This window comes from Hemitrygon akajei, chromosome 4 (assembly GCF_048418815.1).
Source record: "Hemitrygon akajei chromosome 4, sHemAka1.3, whole genome shotgun sequence".
Classification (NCBI taxonomy): Eukaryota; Metazoa; Chordata; class Chondrichthyes; order Myliobatiformes; family Dasyatidae; genus Hemitrygon; species Hemitrygon akajei.
In genome coordinates this window covers 16,219,025-16,236,802 of record NC_133127.1, presented here as the reverse complement: position 1 = coordinate 16,236,802, position 17,778 = coordinate 16,219,025, and the positions used below count along the sequence as shown (strand labels likewise).

The 17,778-nt window shown below is 44.1% G+C and overlaps 1 protein-coding gene across 1 annotated transcript in view; it reads left to right on the top strand.

Moving 5' to 3' along the window:
* LOC140726138 (dedicator of cytokinesis protein 2-like) overlaps positions 1 to 17,778 on the top strand; it is a 1,234,790-nt gene that overhangs the window by 183,815 nt on the left and 1,033,197 nt on the right. The window contains exons 6-8 of the mRNA XM_073042110.1: positions 7,306 to 7,454; positions 9,507 to 9,642; positions 16,268 to 16,422. Of these exons, the coding sequence (XP_072898211.1) occupies positions 7,306 to 7,454; positions 9,507 to 9,642; positions 16,268 to 16,422 (440 nt within the window). The remainder of the gene's footprint in view (positions 1 to 7,305; positions 7,455 to 9,506; positions 9,643 to 16,267; positions 16,423 to 17,778) is intronic.

Sequence of the window (17,778 nt, the reverse complement as noted above, 5' to 3'; positions counted from 1 at the left end):
TGGGCCCTTTTATTTTTCTCTTTTTTTCTGATAACTGTTTGTTAAAGTTAAAATATTGATACATATATTCCCTTTGTAATTTTATGCTGACATACAATTTGTTATTTTTTCTGGCAAACAATAACTTTGCATGGGGCAGTATTTACACAGCATTCACTACAATTCATGTCCCTCCCTGGAACCTTCCAACTTTCCTGTTTGTTTGAACCCAAATCATACCACCCTGGACATGCGATGCTTATGAACTGTGGCCTTCTCACTGCTGAGTCATGTGACTGTTAGCAGAGTTAGCTAAGAGCCAAGTTTGTACACAAACCCTAGTAAGAGGGTTACATTTGTGGGGATCCATATGGGGTGATTGAATGCTGCACAAGGATTGATTAAGTGTTTTTTTTGTGTGTTTAAGCCAATGTTTAAACTAGTGTTTGTGCAAAGTGATGTACGTCATAATTAAGTTACTTTATTATGGTTGTCCCAGGGATGAAGTTCTGGTAGGATATGAAGAAGGTATCCACACGTAATGCTTGTGTTCTGAATAGAGTGAATATTCAAATTCCTGATGAACTGCTACTTAGAGAGCTGAGTTCTGTAAAAATATTGGAGAAAGTTACACTGATTGAATGGCGTTTACACCAATCAGCAGGTAAGGATGTCACATTTGTTCAGGCTACCAGTGACAAGACTGAAGTCACGCAGCCCGATAGGATAGAGGTACCAGGTGAGGCAGGGCCATGGCCAGTTCATATCTCTAGAGTTGGCAAGAAATCAGCTGTGGGTGAAGATTTTAAAGGCCAGTTGTTCTCTTTTCTGTGGAGTGAGAGGAAGACTTTGTGAAAGCGCTAAAGGATCCTTCAGCAGTTGATTTAAATTCTGAGCTAGTTTTGGCTATGACATCACTGGTTGATAAATGCGGAAGTGTATCTGTTAAGAGCCAAGGTTATCATAGGATGGGAGTGTACTCTGGAGCCAAGCCCACACCCAATCACCCAATGGGGAAGATGAATATGAGGATTAGGCTGAGCAGACATCTCAGTTACTGGATGAATGGCACTGCTCAGATAATATGAAAAAACAGAGACTGGTAGAGAGTTTAAAGGGTCCGGTGGCTGATATAGTCAGGTTCCTAAAAGAAGAAAGCCCATTAGCCACGTCAGCTAACTATCTGCAAGCTCTGGAAGATGCCTTTAGCTTTGCTGGAAATGCAGCTGATCGTCGGATGAAGTTTAGGCACACATTTCAGGAGAAAGGAGAGAAGCTGCCTGCCGACCTTTTCAGGTTGGAGAAACTGCTGCACTGTTTGTGCCACAGAGGGAGCATTCAACTGTCTGAGAAAAATTGCTTAAGGTCGGAACAAGTTGTGAAGGGCGTGCTGTCACATGACAGATTGCTCTACGCATTCGGATGACCCATAAAATGGGCCCTCCTCCATCTTTTACTGAGTTAGAGAGGAGGAAAACATGATCAAGGAGTGGAATGTTTCAAAAGCCAAGTAATATCTTCAGTGGTAGCGTCTGTTGCTAAAATGACCTCTGACGTGACAGGAATGAGCTGAAAATCCTCCGACCTGAGCTGACTCAATGGATGCTTGCTGATGTTTCAGCTGAATGTGACATGTCCATTGGGAACCCGACCCACCTGTAGGACTTATTAAGCAGAGGAATGCTGCTGAAAAGAGTCTTTTGGCTAGAGAGGCCACTGGTATTTTCTGTTACAACTGTGGAGAAGATAGTTATTTCAGGCGAGACTGTGAAGGATAGGAATATCTTCAAAAAGTAAGTCAGCAGTTCATCAAACAGAAGAAAAGAAGCAAAACTACAGAGGGACTCAGTAAAGGAACGGGCTGGCGTCTCGGAGAGGATATGTTCCAATCAGTGTATCAAGAGAAATGCTAAAGTGCACATCACTATTCCGGAAGGTTCAGTGGGACGAAGCTCTGATGTATCCATATGGATTGATGGTATTTATGCTAAAGCCATACTTGACGCAGGTTCTCAAGTTACTTTACAGGTCCTACTCAGTGCCTTTGAGATTTGGGGGCTTAGGGCTGACGGTTACCGATACGATGCTTTCTTGTCATTGAAACTGGAGTTTTCGGAAGCAGAAATTGGAGTAGCTGAGACTATTGATACAGCGGTATTGGTCTGCCTGGATCTGGTTGAAAAAGTTGGAGCTTCCATTCTTGTGGCAGCAAATCCTCCCGTTGCGAGAGGGGAGCACGCAAGGAGAGAACTGAAGAGTATTTGTTTGAAAACCTTGTCCATTCACCAAGTGTTCAGAGCTGCTTTTGAGAAGGTGCATTTTCTCCAAAGCAGGATGATGAGCATGAACAAGGAAATGTGTGCCACGCCCAATCCGAACCTGTCACGTTACGTCCTGGCGGGGTAGCTGGAGTGCCAGAGGGCACCCCTTTCTGAGAGAGGTCTCGCTGGTTGGCACCAGCGGAAAATGTTCGGCAGCACCTGCTTAAACTGAAGGAGGCTGAGTTCGGTCAGGGAGCAGGAAGGTACAAGTGATGGATGGGGGGGGGGGGGGGGGTGAGAGGCATCTCCAAATAGGTCACGAGGAGTGGCTGAGGCTGAACAAGCTGAAACTGAGATGAGGAGGTCTCAGAGAGTCAGGAGATCCCCTGATAGGCTGGCCTTTGCTGCACCAGGGAAACAGATTGTGGTGTCAGTCCCAAAAGTGAGATATGTTACTTCTGTTTACAAATGGATTGGGGGGAGGATGTCCTTGAAATCACAAAATTCATTTGAATACTCTGTTATTATTAATGGCTTAATAAGTTCCAAAGTCATGAGGACATGACTATTTCGGTGGGGGGAGAATGTAATGCCCTGGATAAGATTTCTACCGCTATACTGTGAGGTATTTTTATTTTAGCAGTTTTCTGAGAACACTGTGTCTGCTAGTAGACTACTGGTTTGGCTTCGGTTGAGATAAGGAGCTGTTTGGTCAGCCTAGGAAAGTTGTGTCAGTCAATCAGGTTTCTTTTGGCAATGTGTTGTGACTTTCTGCCCAGTGCTATGGAAGATTCGGGAGAGCTGGGTGGGACCAGATTTCTGAAAGACAGTAGTTTGGTTTGGGGTCTTTTGTGAGGAGGTGAGGAGAGGAGCACTAGGGAAGATGTTCGGAGGATCCCACCTGGGGGGGGTGGGAGGGGGGAGACCTTCTGTAAGAAGTGCTTTGTGGAGATGAATGCTCAACAGAAGGAGTGCCAATATTCTTGAGTTAGCCAGTTCATTTGAAATGGTCTTCGAGGGAAGTTTGAACTGTGGCTGCTGGCAGATTGTGGGTTCGGTGTGTGACTGATCAGAGTGAAGCAACCCGACTGCTTCAGAAATGAGCATATTTGGACTGGTTTAACTGTAATGGGCCCTTTTAATTTTCTTCTCTTTTTCTGTTAACTGATTGCTGAAGTAGATATACTGGTAAATATATTTCCTGTGTAATTTCATGCTGATGTACGATCTGTTATTTCTCTGGCAAACGATAACTCTGCACGGGGCAGTTTTTACACAGCATTCACTCCAATCCATGAACCTCCCTGGAGCATTCCAACGTTCCTGTTTGCTTTAACCCAAATCATACCGACCCTAGATGTGTGTTGCTTATAGAAGGTGGCCTTCTTAATCGCTGAGTCACACGGCTGTTAGCTAACGAGCCAAGCTTGTGTACGAGCCCTGATGAAGGATTACATACTTGTCTGCACAATTTGCCTTTTGCACATTGGTTGTTTGTCAGTCTTTATGTGTAGTTTTCTTAAATTCTATTGAATTACTTTATTTTCTTCTAAATCGCTGCAAGGAAATGAATCTCAGGGTAGCATATAATGACATATACATACATATGCGTTCTTAATAGTAAGGCCACAGTCAGTCCGAATGGGCAGCAATGTCTCTCGTCCAGTTACGCTGGGCACTGGTGCTCCCCAAGGTTCAATCTGCTGACGCATGACTGCATCACAGGATCCAGCTCAAAACGTATTATCAAGTTTGCAGATGACACAGCAATGATTGGCCTTATCAAGAACAATGACAAGACGGAGTATAGGGAGGAAGTGGAGCGGCTGGTGGATTGTTGTGAGAAGAACAACCTAAGCCTGAATGTGAAGAAGACAAAGGCAATCACTGTGGATTTCAGGAAGGTGCAGACAAACCGTTCTCCTCTGCGAATACGTGGCTGCTCCATAAAGAGAGATAAATGCACCAAGTTCCGGGGAATTCACATCACAGGTGACCTCACCTGGCCCCTTAATATCACCTCCCTGAGCAAAAAGGTACAACAGCACCTCCACTTCCTTAGACGAATGAGGCAAGCAAGGCTTCCACCATCCCCCCCCCCCCCCATCTTAACAGCACTTTACAGCAGCACCATTGGGAGCATCCTGACGAGCTGCATCTCCGTCTGGTATGGAAGCAGTCGCGCATCGGACCGTAAGACCCGACAAAGGACTGTGAGAACAGCTGAGAGGATCATAGGGATCTCCCTACCATCCATCAGGGACATTTATCAAGCCCTTAGTATTATTAAGGATCCCATCCATCCAGCACCCTCTTTGACTTTCTAGTATCAGGCAGGAGACTCTAATGCATGAAAACAAGAATGTTCCAAATGGGAAACAGTTTCTTCCCCCAGGCCATTGGCTCCTGAATTCCCGGCTGCATCGCATTTGAAATGTCACTGGTTAATCCGTTCCGTACGTTATGATATTTAATATTAATGCACTTTAATTTGTTACTTGTGTGCGATTCGTTATACCATCACACGTGATAGCCATAAGTGTATTATGTTTTTAAACCTCGTTTGAAGATACGTTGTCTCATTTCTATATACATGTGTGTAGTTAAATGCCAATAAACCTCACTTGGCACTTGATACTAAATTTAATTAGCCTTTGGCATTGATAGTTATATAGTATTATGGAAACTGGATCATTAGATATTGTCACATGTATGAAGATACAGAGCAAAGGTTTTTTTAAGGATGGCATCCACTCAGATTTGTGCACAAAAACACTGAGGTACTGGAAAGGAAAACTGATTGCAAAGTTTGTTGTTACTGTTACAGAGAAAATGCAGTACATGCAGAGGAATCACATGCAAGGCCACGATGAGCTAGATCCTGATGTCAGGGGTCAATTTAATAGTCTTACAACTGGGGGGGGGGGGGGGTGACACTGTCCTTGAGCCTGGTAGTCTGTGCTTTCAGGCTTTAGTATTTCCTGCTAAGAAAGGAATGACTGAGGTTGAAGAGGTCCTTGATTACGTTGCCTGCTTTCCCACGGCAGTGGGAAGTGTAGGCCGTCCATACAGAAGAGGGCGGATTCCGTCATTTGCTGAGCTGTGCCTACAACGCTCTGCAATTTCTTGCGGCCTTGGGCAAAGCTGCTGCCACACCTGGCTGTGAATTAGAATCAGGATCAGGTCACTGGCAGAAGTGGTGAAATTTGTTGATTTGTGGTGGCAGTGCAGAACAAAGTACTATGTTACGTAATCAGAAAACAGGTAGTGCAAAAGAGAAATGGTTCGATGGCCATTCAGAAATCTGATGGCAGAGGGGAAGAAGCTGTTCCTAAGTTGTTGAGTGTGGATGTTCAGTCTCCTGTATCTCCTCTCTGAGTATAGTAACCACTCCCTGCAGAAGTCTCACACCTGCCTCGTAAGGATCAAGGTCCAGTATTCAAAAAATCAAGATTCAAATTTATTTAACACGTTTACACAGAAACACGCAGAGAAATGTGTCATTTGTGTTAGAAACCAACACAACCGAGGGTGTGCTGGGGACAGTCCACAAGTGTCGCCACGCTTTCACACACCAGTATAGCATGCCCACAATGTTCAGCAGAACTACATAGAACACAACAAGCAAAAAAACTACAAACAGCAAAACAAGCCCCATTCCTCCCACCCACCCACGCACACGTGTAGTCCTCTAGCCTCCAGCCTCCGGCGGCCTCAGACTCCGACTCGTACTCGCGGATGCTGCCTTCCCCAGTGGACTTGCAGAGATTCACGGCCGTGGGCTCTGGCTAACAGGCCTCCACATCCGGCCTTCCCATTCAACACTCGGGCCTTGATCCTCAGGATCGACCTCATGACCTGCCAATCCTTGAACACTAGGCTTCGAACTCCGGACTCACCGATGCTTTTTCTGGCAAAGTGTCTCCAACCTGAAATGTTAACACTGTGTCTCTTTGCAGCCTGACCAGTTCATTCGTAGCATTTTCTGCTTCTATTTCAGTCATATTAACAGCTCGCTGTCCATATTGTTCTGCCCAGGCTTGTGTGTTTAGACAGCTGGCACACAATATCCATGGTTGACCCCGGCCAATGGAGGCCTTTGATTGCAGTCATATTACCTGGTGGAAGTACGGATTAGATATCCATCCCTGGCATTGGCCACACAATATGATTTAGAATGAGGTGAACACTGCACTTCTCCTCAGAAGATACCAAGGACCACCGACGTTGGAATGTGAAGCAGCACACAATCTGCTGGAGGAACTGAAGGGTTTCAGCAGCATCTGTAGGAGGACATTTTGTGTCCCGATGCAGGGCTTTGACAATTACTTTTCACCTCAAATGCTGCTTGACCTGCGGACCTCTTCCAGCAGAACATTTGTTGTATTTCTCTTCAGGGTGTAATCACAGAGCAAATTCTGCGTAAAAACAGGCCCTTCAGGCATATTTTCTAGCTTCCTACACCCAGTGGCCTCTTTATTAGATATCTAGCAAAGAGGCCATGGTCATGAATGTATGTTCATGGTCTTCTGCTTCAAGGTTCGATGTGTTGTGAGTTTCGAGATGCTTTTAAGCACATTACTATGGCAACATGCACCTATTTGAGTTACTGTCACCTTGCTGTCAGCTTGAACCATAAGGGGTAGGGGGCCATTACAGACAGTTCTCCTCTCTCATTAACCAGGCATTTTTCACTCACAGAACTGCTGCCCACTGGACGTTTTTGTTTTCACACCATGCTCTGTAAACACCGGAGACTGTTGTGCGTGAATATTCCAGTGAAATACTCAAACCAGTGGCGACAATCATTCCACGGTGAAAGTCTCCTGGATCACATTTCTTCCCCATTCTGATGTTTGAATTGAACCTCTTCACCATGCTTTTATGCAGTGAGTTGCTGTCACGTGATTGGCTGATTAGATATTTTGCATTAACGTTCAGGTGTACGGGTGTATCTAATGAAGTGGCCGCCAAGTGTATAACTGCACCTTAAATATACTGGCGATCAAAACCTAAATTCTCAAAGGTAACATTATATATTTTTCCTCTTTTTGACTTATTTCAGACTGCTCAGGTGAACAAGTTTCGACAGGTTACCTCGATGATGTGCAACTTGATAGAAAAGAGATCTCAGCTTCTCTCGGGGACGTTGCCACAAGACGAACTGAAAGACTTGAAACAGGAGGTCACCACCAAGATAGACGTTGGGAACAAGTATGTTTGAAGACCCTGTTGTTTTGTGTCTTGCTCGCAGCTCCGGAGTGGATTGAGCTCAGCTTCAGGACATGGTCCTTTGTGGTTCACTGTCCTGGGACGTTTCCTGTGGAGGCGCAGACCTGGTTGAGGTTTATAGATAGAGTAGAAGACCATAAGACACGGGAGCTGAATTTGCTCATTCAGTCCATCTCGTCTGCCCTGCCATTTGATCATGGCTGAATTATTATCCCTCAACCCCATTCTCCTGCCTTTGATGCACATATTAATCAAGAACCTATCAACCCTGGCCTTAAGTACACCCAGTGATTTGGCCTCCACAGTTGTCTGTGGCAATGAATTCAAAGGATTCACCATTTTCTGGTTAAAGCAGAGATTCCCAACCTGGGGTCCACAGACCCTTCAGTTTATGGTAGAAGTCCATTGCATAAAAAAGATTGGAACCCCTGGGCTAAAGAAATCTCTCTTCATCTCTGTTCTAAATTGACATCCTTAAGACTGCCTTTATTTTTCCTCCTCCTGATCAAAATATTTAATACCAGAGAACTTGCATTTAAAGTGGGAGGGGTTAAGTTCAAAGGAGATGTACAGGGTAAGTTTTTTTTTAAACACAGAGAGTAGTGAGTGACTAGAATGTGCTGCCGGGGGTAATGCTGGAGGCAAATACAACAGATGCATAGAACATCAAACAGTACAGCACAGTACAGGCCCTTTGGCCCACGATGTTGTGCCGACCTTTTAACCTCTGGTTCTAGACTTTCCCACTATGGGAACCATCCTCTCCATGTCCATTGCATTACAGCACAGTACAGACCCTTTGGCCCATCAAGTTGCGCCAAACTCTTAACCTATGCTGTGATCTATCTAACCCTTCCCTCTGACTTAGCCCTCCATTTTCCTATCATCCTTCTGCCTGCCTAGACACTTAATGCACAGGTATTGAAAGGAGATAGATGTCATGTAGGCAGAAGGATTAGTTGGGTATTTGACTTTAATTCATTCGGCACAACATTGTGGGCCATAGGGCCTGTTCCTGTGCTTTGCTGTTCTATGTTTGGTGTTCTAAAACGATACAAGAAAAGCTACAATTATAGCAAAAGTCAAATACATTAGCGTGCAAAGAGTTGATAGTGTTGCTGTACTGAGTTAGCGTTTGGGGCTTGTACAGGTTAGTTCAAGAACTAAGGGAAGTTCAATTGAATTCAAGTTTAATTGTCATTCAACCATACATGAAAACAGCCAAATGAAGCAACGTTACTCTGGGGTCAAGTTGCAAAGCATAGCACCGACAGTCACACACAGCACAAAGCACATATAGCATGTATAAAGTAGAAAGATACTCAATCAAAGAGTCCAAACTCGATGCATCCAACTCTGCAGACGACCACAACAGAGTTTGTCCTCTGCCAAGCAAACACTGGGAGCGGGGGGGCGGGGGCGTGATGGATGGGAGCGGGGGGCAGCACAGACTCCAAGTTATAAATGCTAGGAATTCTGCAGATGCTGGAAAGCCAGAGCAAAACACCCAAAATCCTGGAAAAGCTCAGCAGGTCAGGTAGCATCTATAGAAATGAATAAGCAGTCGACGTTTTGGGCAGAGACCCTTCTGTAGGACTGGAAAGAAAGGGGTAAAATGGCAGAATAAGGGATGTTGACAGGAGGTAGCTGCTGGTTTGGGACTTCAGGCTTCTGCATCTCCTTCCCAGTGGTAGTTGCGATAAGATGGCATGCTGCAGATGGTGGTGGATCTTTGATGGTAGATATTAGTCAGCGGGTCATGTATGTACTAATGACATGATGGTACACACATAGGTATTCATGTATGGTTTAATGACAATTGAACTTGAATTGGCACTACTGTTCATTTTCTTCTACAGATGCTGCCTGACCTGCTGAGTTCCTCCAGCATTCTGTGTGTTGCTCATTGAAATGGAGACAACGATGTCAGTGACATTGACGGTTCTTCCCCATAGACGCTGCCTGACCTGCTGTGTATTTCCAAGTGCTTTGCCAGTTCACCCCTAAATAAATGTCTCCCTCCTCCTGTTGCAGAATGCTGGAACTGGATCTCGTTGTTCGAGACGAGAACGGCAACATCCTTGATCCCGACCACACAAGTGTCATCAGCCTCTTTCAAGCACACAAGGAGGCAGCGCAGCACATCACAGAGAGGATCCGGGAGGAGACGGTAAGAGGCCATTGGAGCAACTTCCCCCTTCCTCTGGTGCTTGGAAGGAGTGGGTATGCTGGCAGTCATCTTGTGCTCCACGACTGATTGGGATGTGAATGTCTGAGAGAATTTATCACCCAAGGGCACGAGCCTAAGTTCAGTAGAAGGTCTTGGAGTTGAAGCTAAATGCAGGAAGGTATCATTTCCAAACTACTACTCAGGTACGACAGTACTGTGTCTTTGTTAGAGCATAGAACAGTATAGCATAGGAACCGGCTATTCAGCCCACAATTTGCTATATATAGCATAGACTCGTACTGTACAGTCCAGGCACTTCAGCCTACAATGTTGTGCTGCCTTTTTCACTTACTCTAATATCAATCTAAGCTTTCCCTCCCACATATCTCTCAATTTTTCTGTCGTCTATGTGCCTGTCTGTGACTTTGTTAAATGCCCAGAATGTACATGTTCCCACCACCAACTCTGGATGGGTGCTCCACACACCCACCACTCCCTGTACATATAAAAAAAAACTTACCTCTGTCATCCCATGTATGAGTTTCTGCAATCACCTTAAAATTATGCCCCTTCATATTAGCCACTTCTGCCCTGGGAAAGAGTCTCTACCTGTCTGCTCAATCTATGCCTCTTATCATCTTGTGCACCTCTATCAAGTCACCTCTCATCCTTCTCTGCTGCAAAGAGATTATCCCAACCTTGCTGAATGTTTCCTCGTAAGATATCCTCATATGCTTCCTCTTATCCTTATTGTGTCTAGCTAATTAAACTAGTAGCTAAATGCCAACTAAATTAATCCTTTCCGCTTACACAATGTACATATCTCATCATTCTCTGCTCATCTAAGAACTTCTTAAAAATCTCTGTGGCTTCTGCCTGCATCACCAACCCTGGTAGCTCATTCCAGGCACCTATTATTTTGAGTAAAAAAAGCAAGCCCCCCCCCTCACATTTCCTTTGAACTTACCCCCTGTCACCTTAAATGTATGCCCTGCAGTATTAGACATTTTGAGAAAGATAGCAGCTGTCTGTCTATGCCTCTCACCATGGTACAAGCCTCCATTCACACTGGAAAATTGCAGTGATGTAACCTGCTGCAGCTGGTTATTAAAGAAACTTGTCTTTGAAAGAAGTGTTGCATAATTATGTTAAAGTTTAAATAGTTTTTCTGTAGAGAAATACTGACCCATTGAACAGTAGATCCACTCCTCTTTGCCATTCACCACATTGTAATAATGAACTTTGCAACCTTTAAACAAGGTTTTGGTACCTTCCTTTTCCTAGATGCAAACAGCGGGTAGTTTTTACGTAGCTCGGGTCCCACAGTCAGTGGTAGGATGAATGAGCAAAAAACATAGTTTATTAGAACATAAAACCATAAGCCTAATAGAGCTATGACCAGCGACCAATCCAGACATTGGAAGTTTGAAGAGGAGAGGACTTCAATCAGGACCACTGCCTGAAGATAAAAGGCAGCAGCAGTTCATAGCAGCATAACTGAGCTTTGACCAGTGACCTATCAGCATCTGAGATTGGTTAGTAAGAGCAAGTTAAAGGAATACAAGGGCAACTGTAGTGACCATCACGGCAACAGAGGTCTGAGTGGATATAGACAGAGTGGTGATCTTGAGGCTTTCGCTTTTCAAGGCTTCCACGAAGAGAGGCTTCTCTCAGAGGAAGCAAAGGAAAGAAGAGCTCAAATTTTTTCATTCTCTCTGCATCTACTCAGCTAGGGACATTAGGGATGACAGGCAGGATAGTGAAATGCTCCTCTTGCGGGATGTGGGAAGGTGGGGAGACCTCCAGTGTCCCTGATGACTACAACTGTGAGAAGCACATCCAGCTTCAGCTTCTAACAATCCACGTTAAGGAGTTATGGAACTGGATGAACTCAGGATCATTCGGAAGGCTGAAGGGGTGATAGATAAGACATACAGAGAGGGAGTTACACCCAAGGTGCAGGACACAGGAAACTGGGTGACAGTCAAGAAGGGGAAAGGGGTTAAGGAGCCAGTGCAGAGTACCCTTGCGGCCATCCCCCTCAACAATTGGTACAGTATATTACTTTGGATACTGTCGGGGGGTGGGGGAAAAGACCCAAAAGAGGAGAGAGACACAGTGTTGGGTCTCTGGCACTGAGTCTCACTCAGAATAGAAGGGGGGAGAAGAGGCACACTGTGGTGATAGGGGAATCGTTAGTCAGGGGATCTGTGGGCGAGAACGAGATTCCTGAATGGTATGTGGCTTCCCATGTGCTAGGGTCTGGGATATCTCAGATTGAGTCCTCAGCATTCTTTAAGTGGGAGGGTGAACAGCCAGAAGCTGTGGTACCAATGACATGGGTAGGATGAGTTACGAGGTTCTGCATAGGGAGTTCAGGGAGTTAGGTGCTAAGTTAAAGGGTAGGACCTCCAGGGTTGTGTTGTTAGGATTGCTACACATGCCACGTGCTGGTGAGGCCAGAACTAGGAAGATTACGCAGTTCAATACATGGCCAAGGAGTTGGTGCAGGGGGAAGGGCATAAGATTTTCAGATCATTGACCTCTCTTCTGGGGATGGCGGGATCCGTATGGAAGGGACGGTTTACATCTGAACTGGAGGGAGACTAATATCCTATTGGGAAGGTTTATTAATGCTGCATGGTGGGGTTTAAACTAGAGTGGCAGGGGGATGGGAACCAGGGTGCCAGAACAGTTAGTGGAGAGGTTATGGAGGCAGGTGTTGGTAAGACACCAGACAAAGTTAGGGATCATAAGGTTGAGCATGGTGAAATTAGTATCCAGAGATGCCAATATTTCAGTGCAAGAAGTATCGTAGGAAAGGTGGATGATAGTGATGAAGCTGAGGTAACTGCTTTACAAGTAGAGGCAGTTGATAAGCCAAAATTGCATTCAACAAGATTAGTTGCAACACAAAAGGTGGATAAAATCGAAAGGGGTGAATATAGGACTGAAGGTGTATCTGAATGTATGCATTATATGGAAAAAAAGGTAGATGAACTTGCAGCACAGTTACAGATTGGCATGTATGATTTTGTAGGCACCACTGAATCATGGCTGGAAGATTATAGCTGGGAGCTTAATGTCCAAGGGTACACCTTGTATCGAATGCACAGGAAGGAAGCTTGAGGGGGCGGTATTGCTCTGTTGGTAAAAATGAAATCAAATCATTAGAAATAGGTGCATAGGGCTGAAAGGTGTTGAATTGTTCTGGATAGTGCTAACAACTGGAAGGTGTTGAATTGTTCTGGATAGTGCTAACAACTGGAAGGTGTTGAATTGTTCTGGATAGTGCTAACAACTGGAAGGTGTTGAATTGTTCTGGATAGTGCTAAGAACTGGAAGGTGTTGAATTGTTCTGGATAGTGCTGAGAACTGGAAGGTGTTGAATTGTTCGGGATAGTGCTAAGAAATGGAAGGGTAAAAAGACCCTGATGAGTGTTTTATACAGACCCCCAAACAGTAGTAAGGAAATGGCCTACAAATTGCACCAGGAGATAGAAAATACATGCCAAAAGGACAATGTTAAAATAGTCATGAGAGTCTTCAACATGGACTTCAAAATCAGGTTGGTGCTAGAATGCAAAAGGTAGAATTTCTAGAATGCCTACAAGATGGCTTTTTGGAGCAGCCCGTGGTTGAGCCCACTAGAGGATCAGCTATTCTGGGTTGGGTGTTGTGCAATAGACCAGAATTAATTAGAGAGCTGAAGGTAAAAGAACACTTAGGGGTAAGTGATCATAATATGATCAAGTGCATCCTGAAATTTGAGAAGGAGAGGCTGAAGACCAATGTATCAGTGGAGTAAAGGGAATTACAGAGGTATGAGAGGGGCGTTGGCCAGAATTGATTGGAAAGAACATTTGTAGGGATAATGGCAGTGCAGCAATGGCTGGAATTTCTGGAAGCAATTGGGAAGGCACAGGATATATACATCCCAAAGAGGAAGAAGTATTCTAAAGGAAAGATGAACGACCATGGCTAACAAGACAAGTCAAAGCCAACATAAAAGCAAAGAGAGGAGATATAAAAGAGCAAAAAATAGTGGGAAGTTAGAGGATTGGGATATTTCAAATACCAACAGAAGGCAACTAAAAAGTCATTAAGAAGGTAAAGATGGAATACGAAGGTAAGCTAGCCAGTAATATTAAAGAAGGTACCAAAAGTACCTCCAGATACATGAAGTGTAAATGAGAGGTGAGAGTGGAAATTGATGTTGGGGAGGTAGTAATGAGGGACAATGCAATGGCGAATGAACTGAATAAGTCAAATAAACTGTTCTTGAGCTTCAAGCCTGGTATAGGTGTCAATTATATCTGATGTTTCGATGTTAAACTCTGCCATCTTCTTTCGGGATGATGCATGGGTACGTCTAGTCCAGTGGTATTTATACTCCCGTGGTTCCTCAATCCTGATTGGTTAGTCCTTGTGCAATCATGTTTCCACTTTTCCACCTTGTTTACAATCAAATTCCAGTTCTTTCTTAGAGTGAGACCTCATGTTTGTTAAAATTCTTTTAAAAGACAAAGGTCTCGCTCTAAGTAAGAATTGGAATTTGAGTGTAAACAAAGTGGCAGAGCGGAAACTTGATTGGATGAGGACTAACCAATCAGGAGGGACAGACCACGGGGGTGGGGGGGGGGGGTATACGTACCACTGGACTAAACTTACACAGGCATCATCCCTGAAGAAGATGCCAGAGTTTGACATTGAAATATTGGTTATAGTAAATAGCTGTACCTGGCTTAAATCCCAAGAAGAGTTTATTTGTCATATTTGTCATAGTGTGTTCTCGACACACTAGAACCTTTATTGAACGGAATAAGTATTTTGCATCAGTTTTCACTGTGGAAGACACTAGCAGTATGGTGGAAGTTCCAGGTGTCAGGGGGCATGAAGTATGCGAAATTACTATAAATAGAGAGAAGGTTGTTGGGAAACTGAAAGGTCTGAAAGTAGAAAAGTCACCTGGACCAGATGGTGTACACCCCAGAGTTCTGAAAGAGGTGGCTGACGAGATTGTGGAGATATTAGTAATGATCACTAGGTTCTGGAATGGTTCGGGAAGATTGGAAAATTGCAAATGTCACTCTACTCTTCAAGAAGGGAGAGAAGGCAGAAGAAACGAAATTATAGGCCAGTTAGTCTAACCTTAGTGGTTGGGAAGATGTTGGAGTTAATTTTTAAGGATGTGGTTTCAGGATGTTTGGAGGCACAAGATAAAATAGGTAGGAGTCAGCATGGTTTCCTCAAGGGGAAACCTTGTTTGACAAATCTATTAGAATTCTTTGAGGAAATAATAAGCAGGATAGAGAGAAAGAAGAATTGGTTGCTATTGTATACTTGGATTTTCAGAAGGCCTTTGACAAGGTGCCACACATGAGGCTTCTTAACAAGCTACAAGCCCATGGTATTAGAGGAGAGATTCTAGCATGGATGTAGCAGTGGCTGTTTGGCAGACAAAAAGAGTGGGAATAAAGGGAGCCTTTTCCAGCTAACTGTTGGTGACTAGTATTGTTCTACAAGGGTCTGTTGGGGCCAATTCATTTTATGTTGTATGTCAATGATTTGGATGATGGAATTGGTGGCTGTTTGTAGATGATATGAAAATAGGTGAAGGCGCAGGGGTTACAGAAGGACTTAGACAGATTAGGGCAATTGGAAAAGATATGGCAGATGGAATACAGTGCAATACAATACAACTCTCTGGGAGAGTTGAAAAGCAGGGGACAGAGCCTTAGAATAGAGGGGCATTCTTTTAGAACCTTTGATGAGGAGGAATTTATTTAGCCAGAGAGTGGTGAATCTGTGGAATTCTTTGCCACATTGCAGCTGTGGGGGCCAAGTTTTTATGTATATTTAAGGCAGAGGTTGATAGATTCTTGATAGGTCATGGCATGAAGGGATACGGGGAGACGGCAAGAAATAAGGGCTGATAGGTAAATTAGACCAGCCATGATGAAATGGCGGAACAGACTAAATGGGCCAAATGGCCTAATTCTGCTCCTATATCTTATGACCTTAAAGTCTTATGCAGTAGCAGAGATAGGGCATTCGGCCCATCTAGTCTGCTCCTCCATCCCTACATGGCTGACTTATTTTCCCTCTTGAAAGAGGAGATTGGGGGTGGAGATAAAAATGCGTTTGGTAGTAGGATCCCGTTGAAGATGACAGAATTTGTGGAGAGTGATGTGCTGCATGCGGAGGCTCATGTGCTTTATTTGTCTGTACATCAAAGCATCGAATTATGCAGTGTGATGTGTCATTTGTGTCTAATCAAATCATTGAGGATTTTGCTAGAGATAATCTGTAAGTGTTGCTGCACTTCCAGTCCCAACATAGCATGCCCACTACTAATTAACCGTCACCATAACAGTGCGTCTGTGAAATGTTGAGGGAAGCAGAGCACCTGGAGGAAACCCTGTTACAGATGACAGTGGGAATCGAACCCCGATCGGTGGTGCTATAAAGTGATGGCACTAAATACCATGGGACGGACAGTGTCCACAGAGGGGAGGCTGGTTCGCAGAAAATAAATTATTGACTGCTGTTTTAAGGAGGGCAGGTAGTTGATACCATGCAAAAGTTGCTAATCTCAGGCACTTTCATTCCCACTCTTGGACAGTTTCAGAACCAGAACGAGTGCAGCAGATTTGCCCGGTTGTCTTCGTCGCCCACACACACCCTTTTCATCTGGGTCCGCAACTTCGTCTGTAAAATCGGGGAAGAGGCCGAACTCTTCATGTCGCTTTATGACCCCAATGAGCAGAGGATAATCAGGTGAGCGTTCGCACTTTGGTTCTTCCCTCATTCCCTGGATATGGCTGTTTTATCTACAGTACGGTGCAAAAGTCTTCAGCACCCGAGATTTTTTATATGGTTTCAGATGGAATGACTTTAACCAAGCCCTGACCTCAACATCACCGAGGATGGCTGGGATTACCTGTAGAGACAGAAGCAAGTGAGCCAGCCAAAGTCTGCAGCAGAACTGTGACAAGTTCTCCAAGATGCTTGGAACAACCTACTAGCTGATTTTCTTATAAAACTGCACGATAATGTACCTTAAAGAAATAATGCAGTTTTAAAGGCAAAGGGTGCTCACACCAAATATTGATTTGATTTAGTTTTTTACTGTTTTTTTAATTAAGTGCAATTGTAAACAATAGCCAGATCAGAAATGCTGATCAAGTCGACTAGTTCCCAAAGAGAACTCTGATAGGCCAATCGGACGGTTCACTGCTGCTCAGCAATAGAACACAGAAAAATCATATGTACAATAAGAAACATTAAAAAATAGTAGAAATACTGGAGTCATGATGATCATGATGAAGTCTGCTGGTGAAAGACATTTAGACACATGCTGTCCTCCATAATTCAGAGAGATTGAAGGATAAGGTTGCAGAGTGACAAAACGTGACAGGAGCAAAGTTTTTGATAATTAGAAACTTTTCATTATTTTTGAAAGCACCTTTGCTTTACAGAATTGTTTTCCATGTGCATAAGTCTTTTACACTGTACTCTCTGAGATGCATCATCTTTCTGAGGAGACTGAAGGGCTATGCACATCGACACTTGACCTTCTACAAATGGGGATTTGAGAGCATCCTAACGTGCTCCATCACCGTGTGGTACGGAACCCGCACTGTGGCGGACAGGAGCGCTCTACAGCTGATAGTTAAAACTTCCCAACGCATCACCGACACTCATCTTCCCACCATCAAGGACATATGTACAGAAAGGTGCAGGATAAAAGGCTGGCAATATCATAAAGGATCCCACCCACCCTGCTTATGGACCATTTGTCCCACTTTCATCAAAGAAGACGTTATGTAGCATCCACACCAACACCAGACTGAAAGAGTTACTTCCCCCAAGCTGTCAGGTTGATAAACACCTCCTTAACCTACCCCACCACACTCCCCACTACCACCACAACAAACACATTACCTAGTATCACTTTATGTAAATGTAATCAGTAGATGTATATACAATTACTTGTACTTTGTGTCTTAAAAGATTGCTTTTATTTTTTTTATTTTTATAGTGTTCTTTATGTTTATTGTATATTTATGCTGCATCGGACAAGAGTAACAATCATTTCATTCTTCTTTACACTCATGTACTGAAGAATGACAA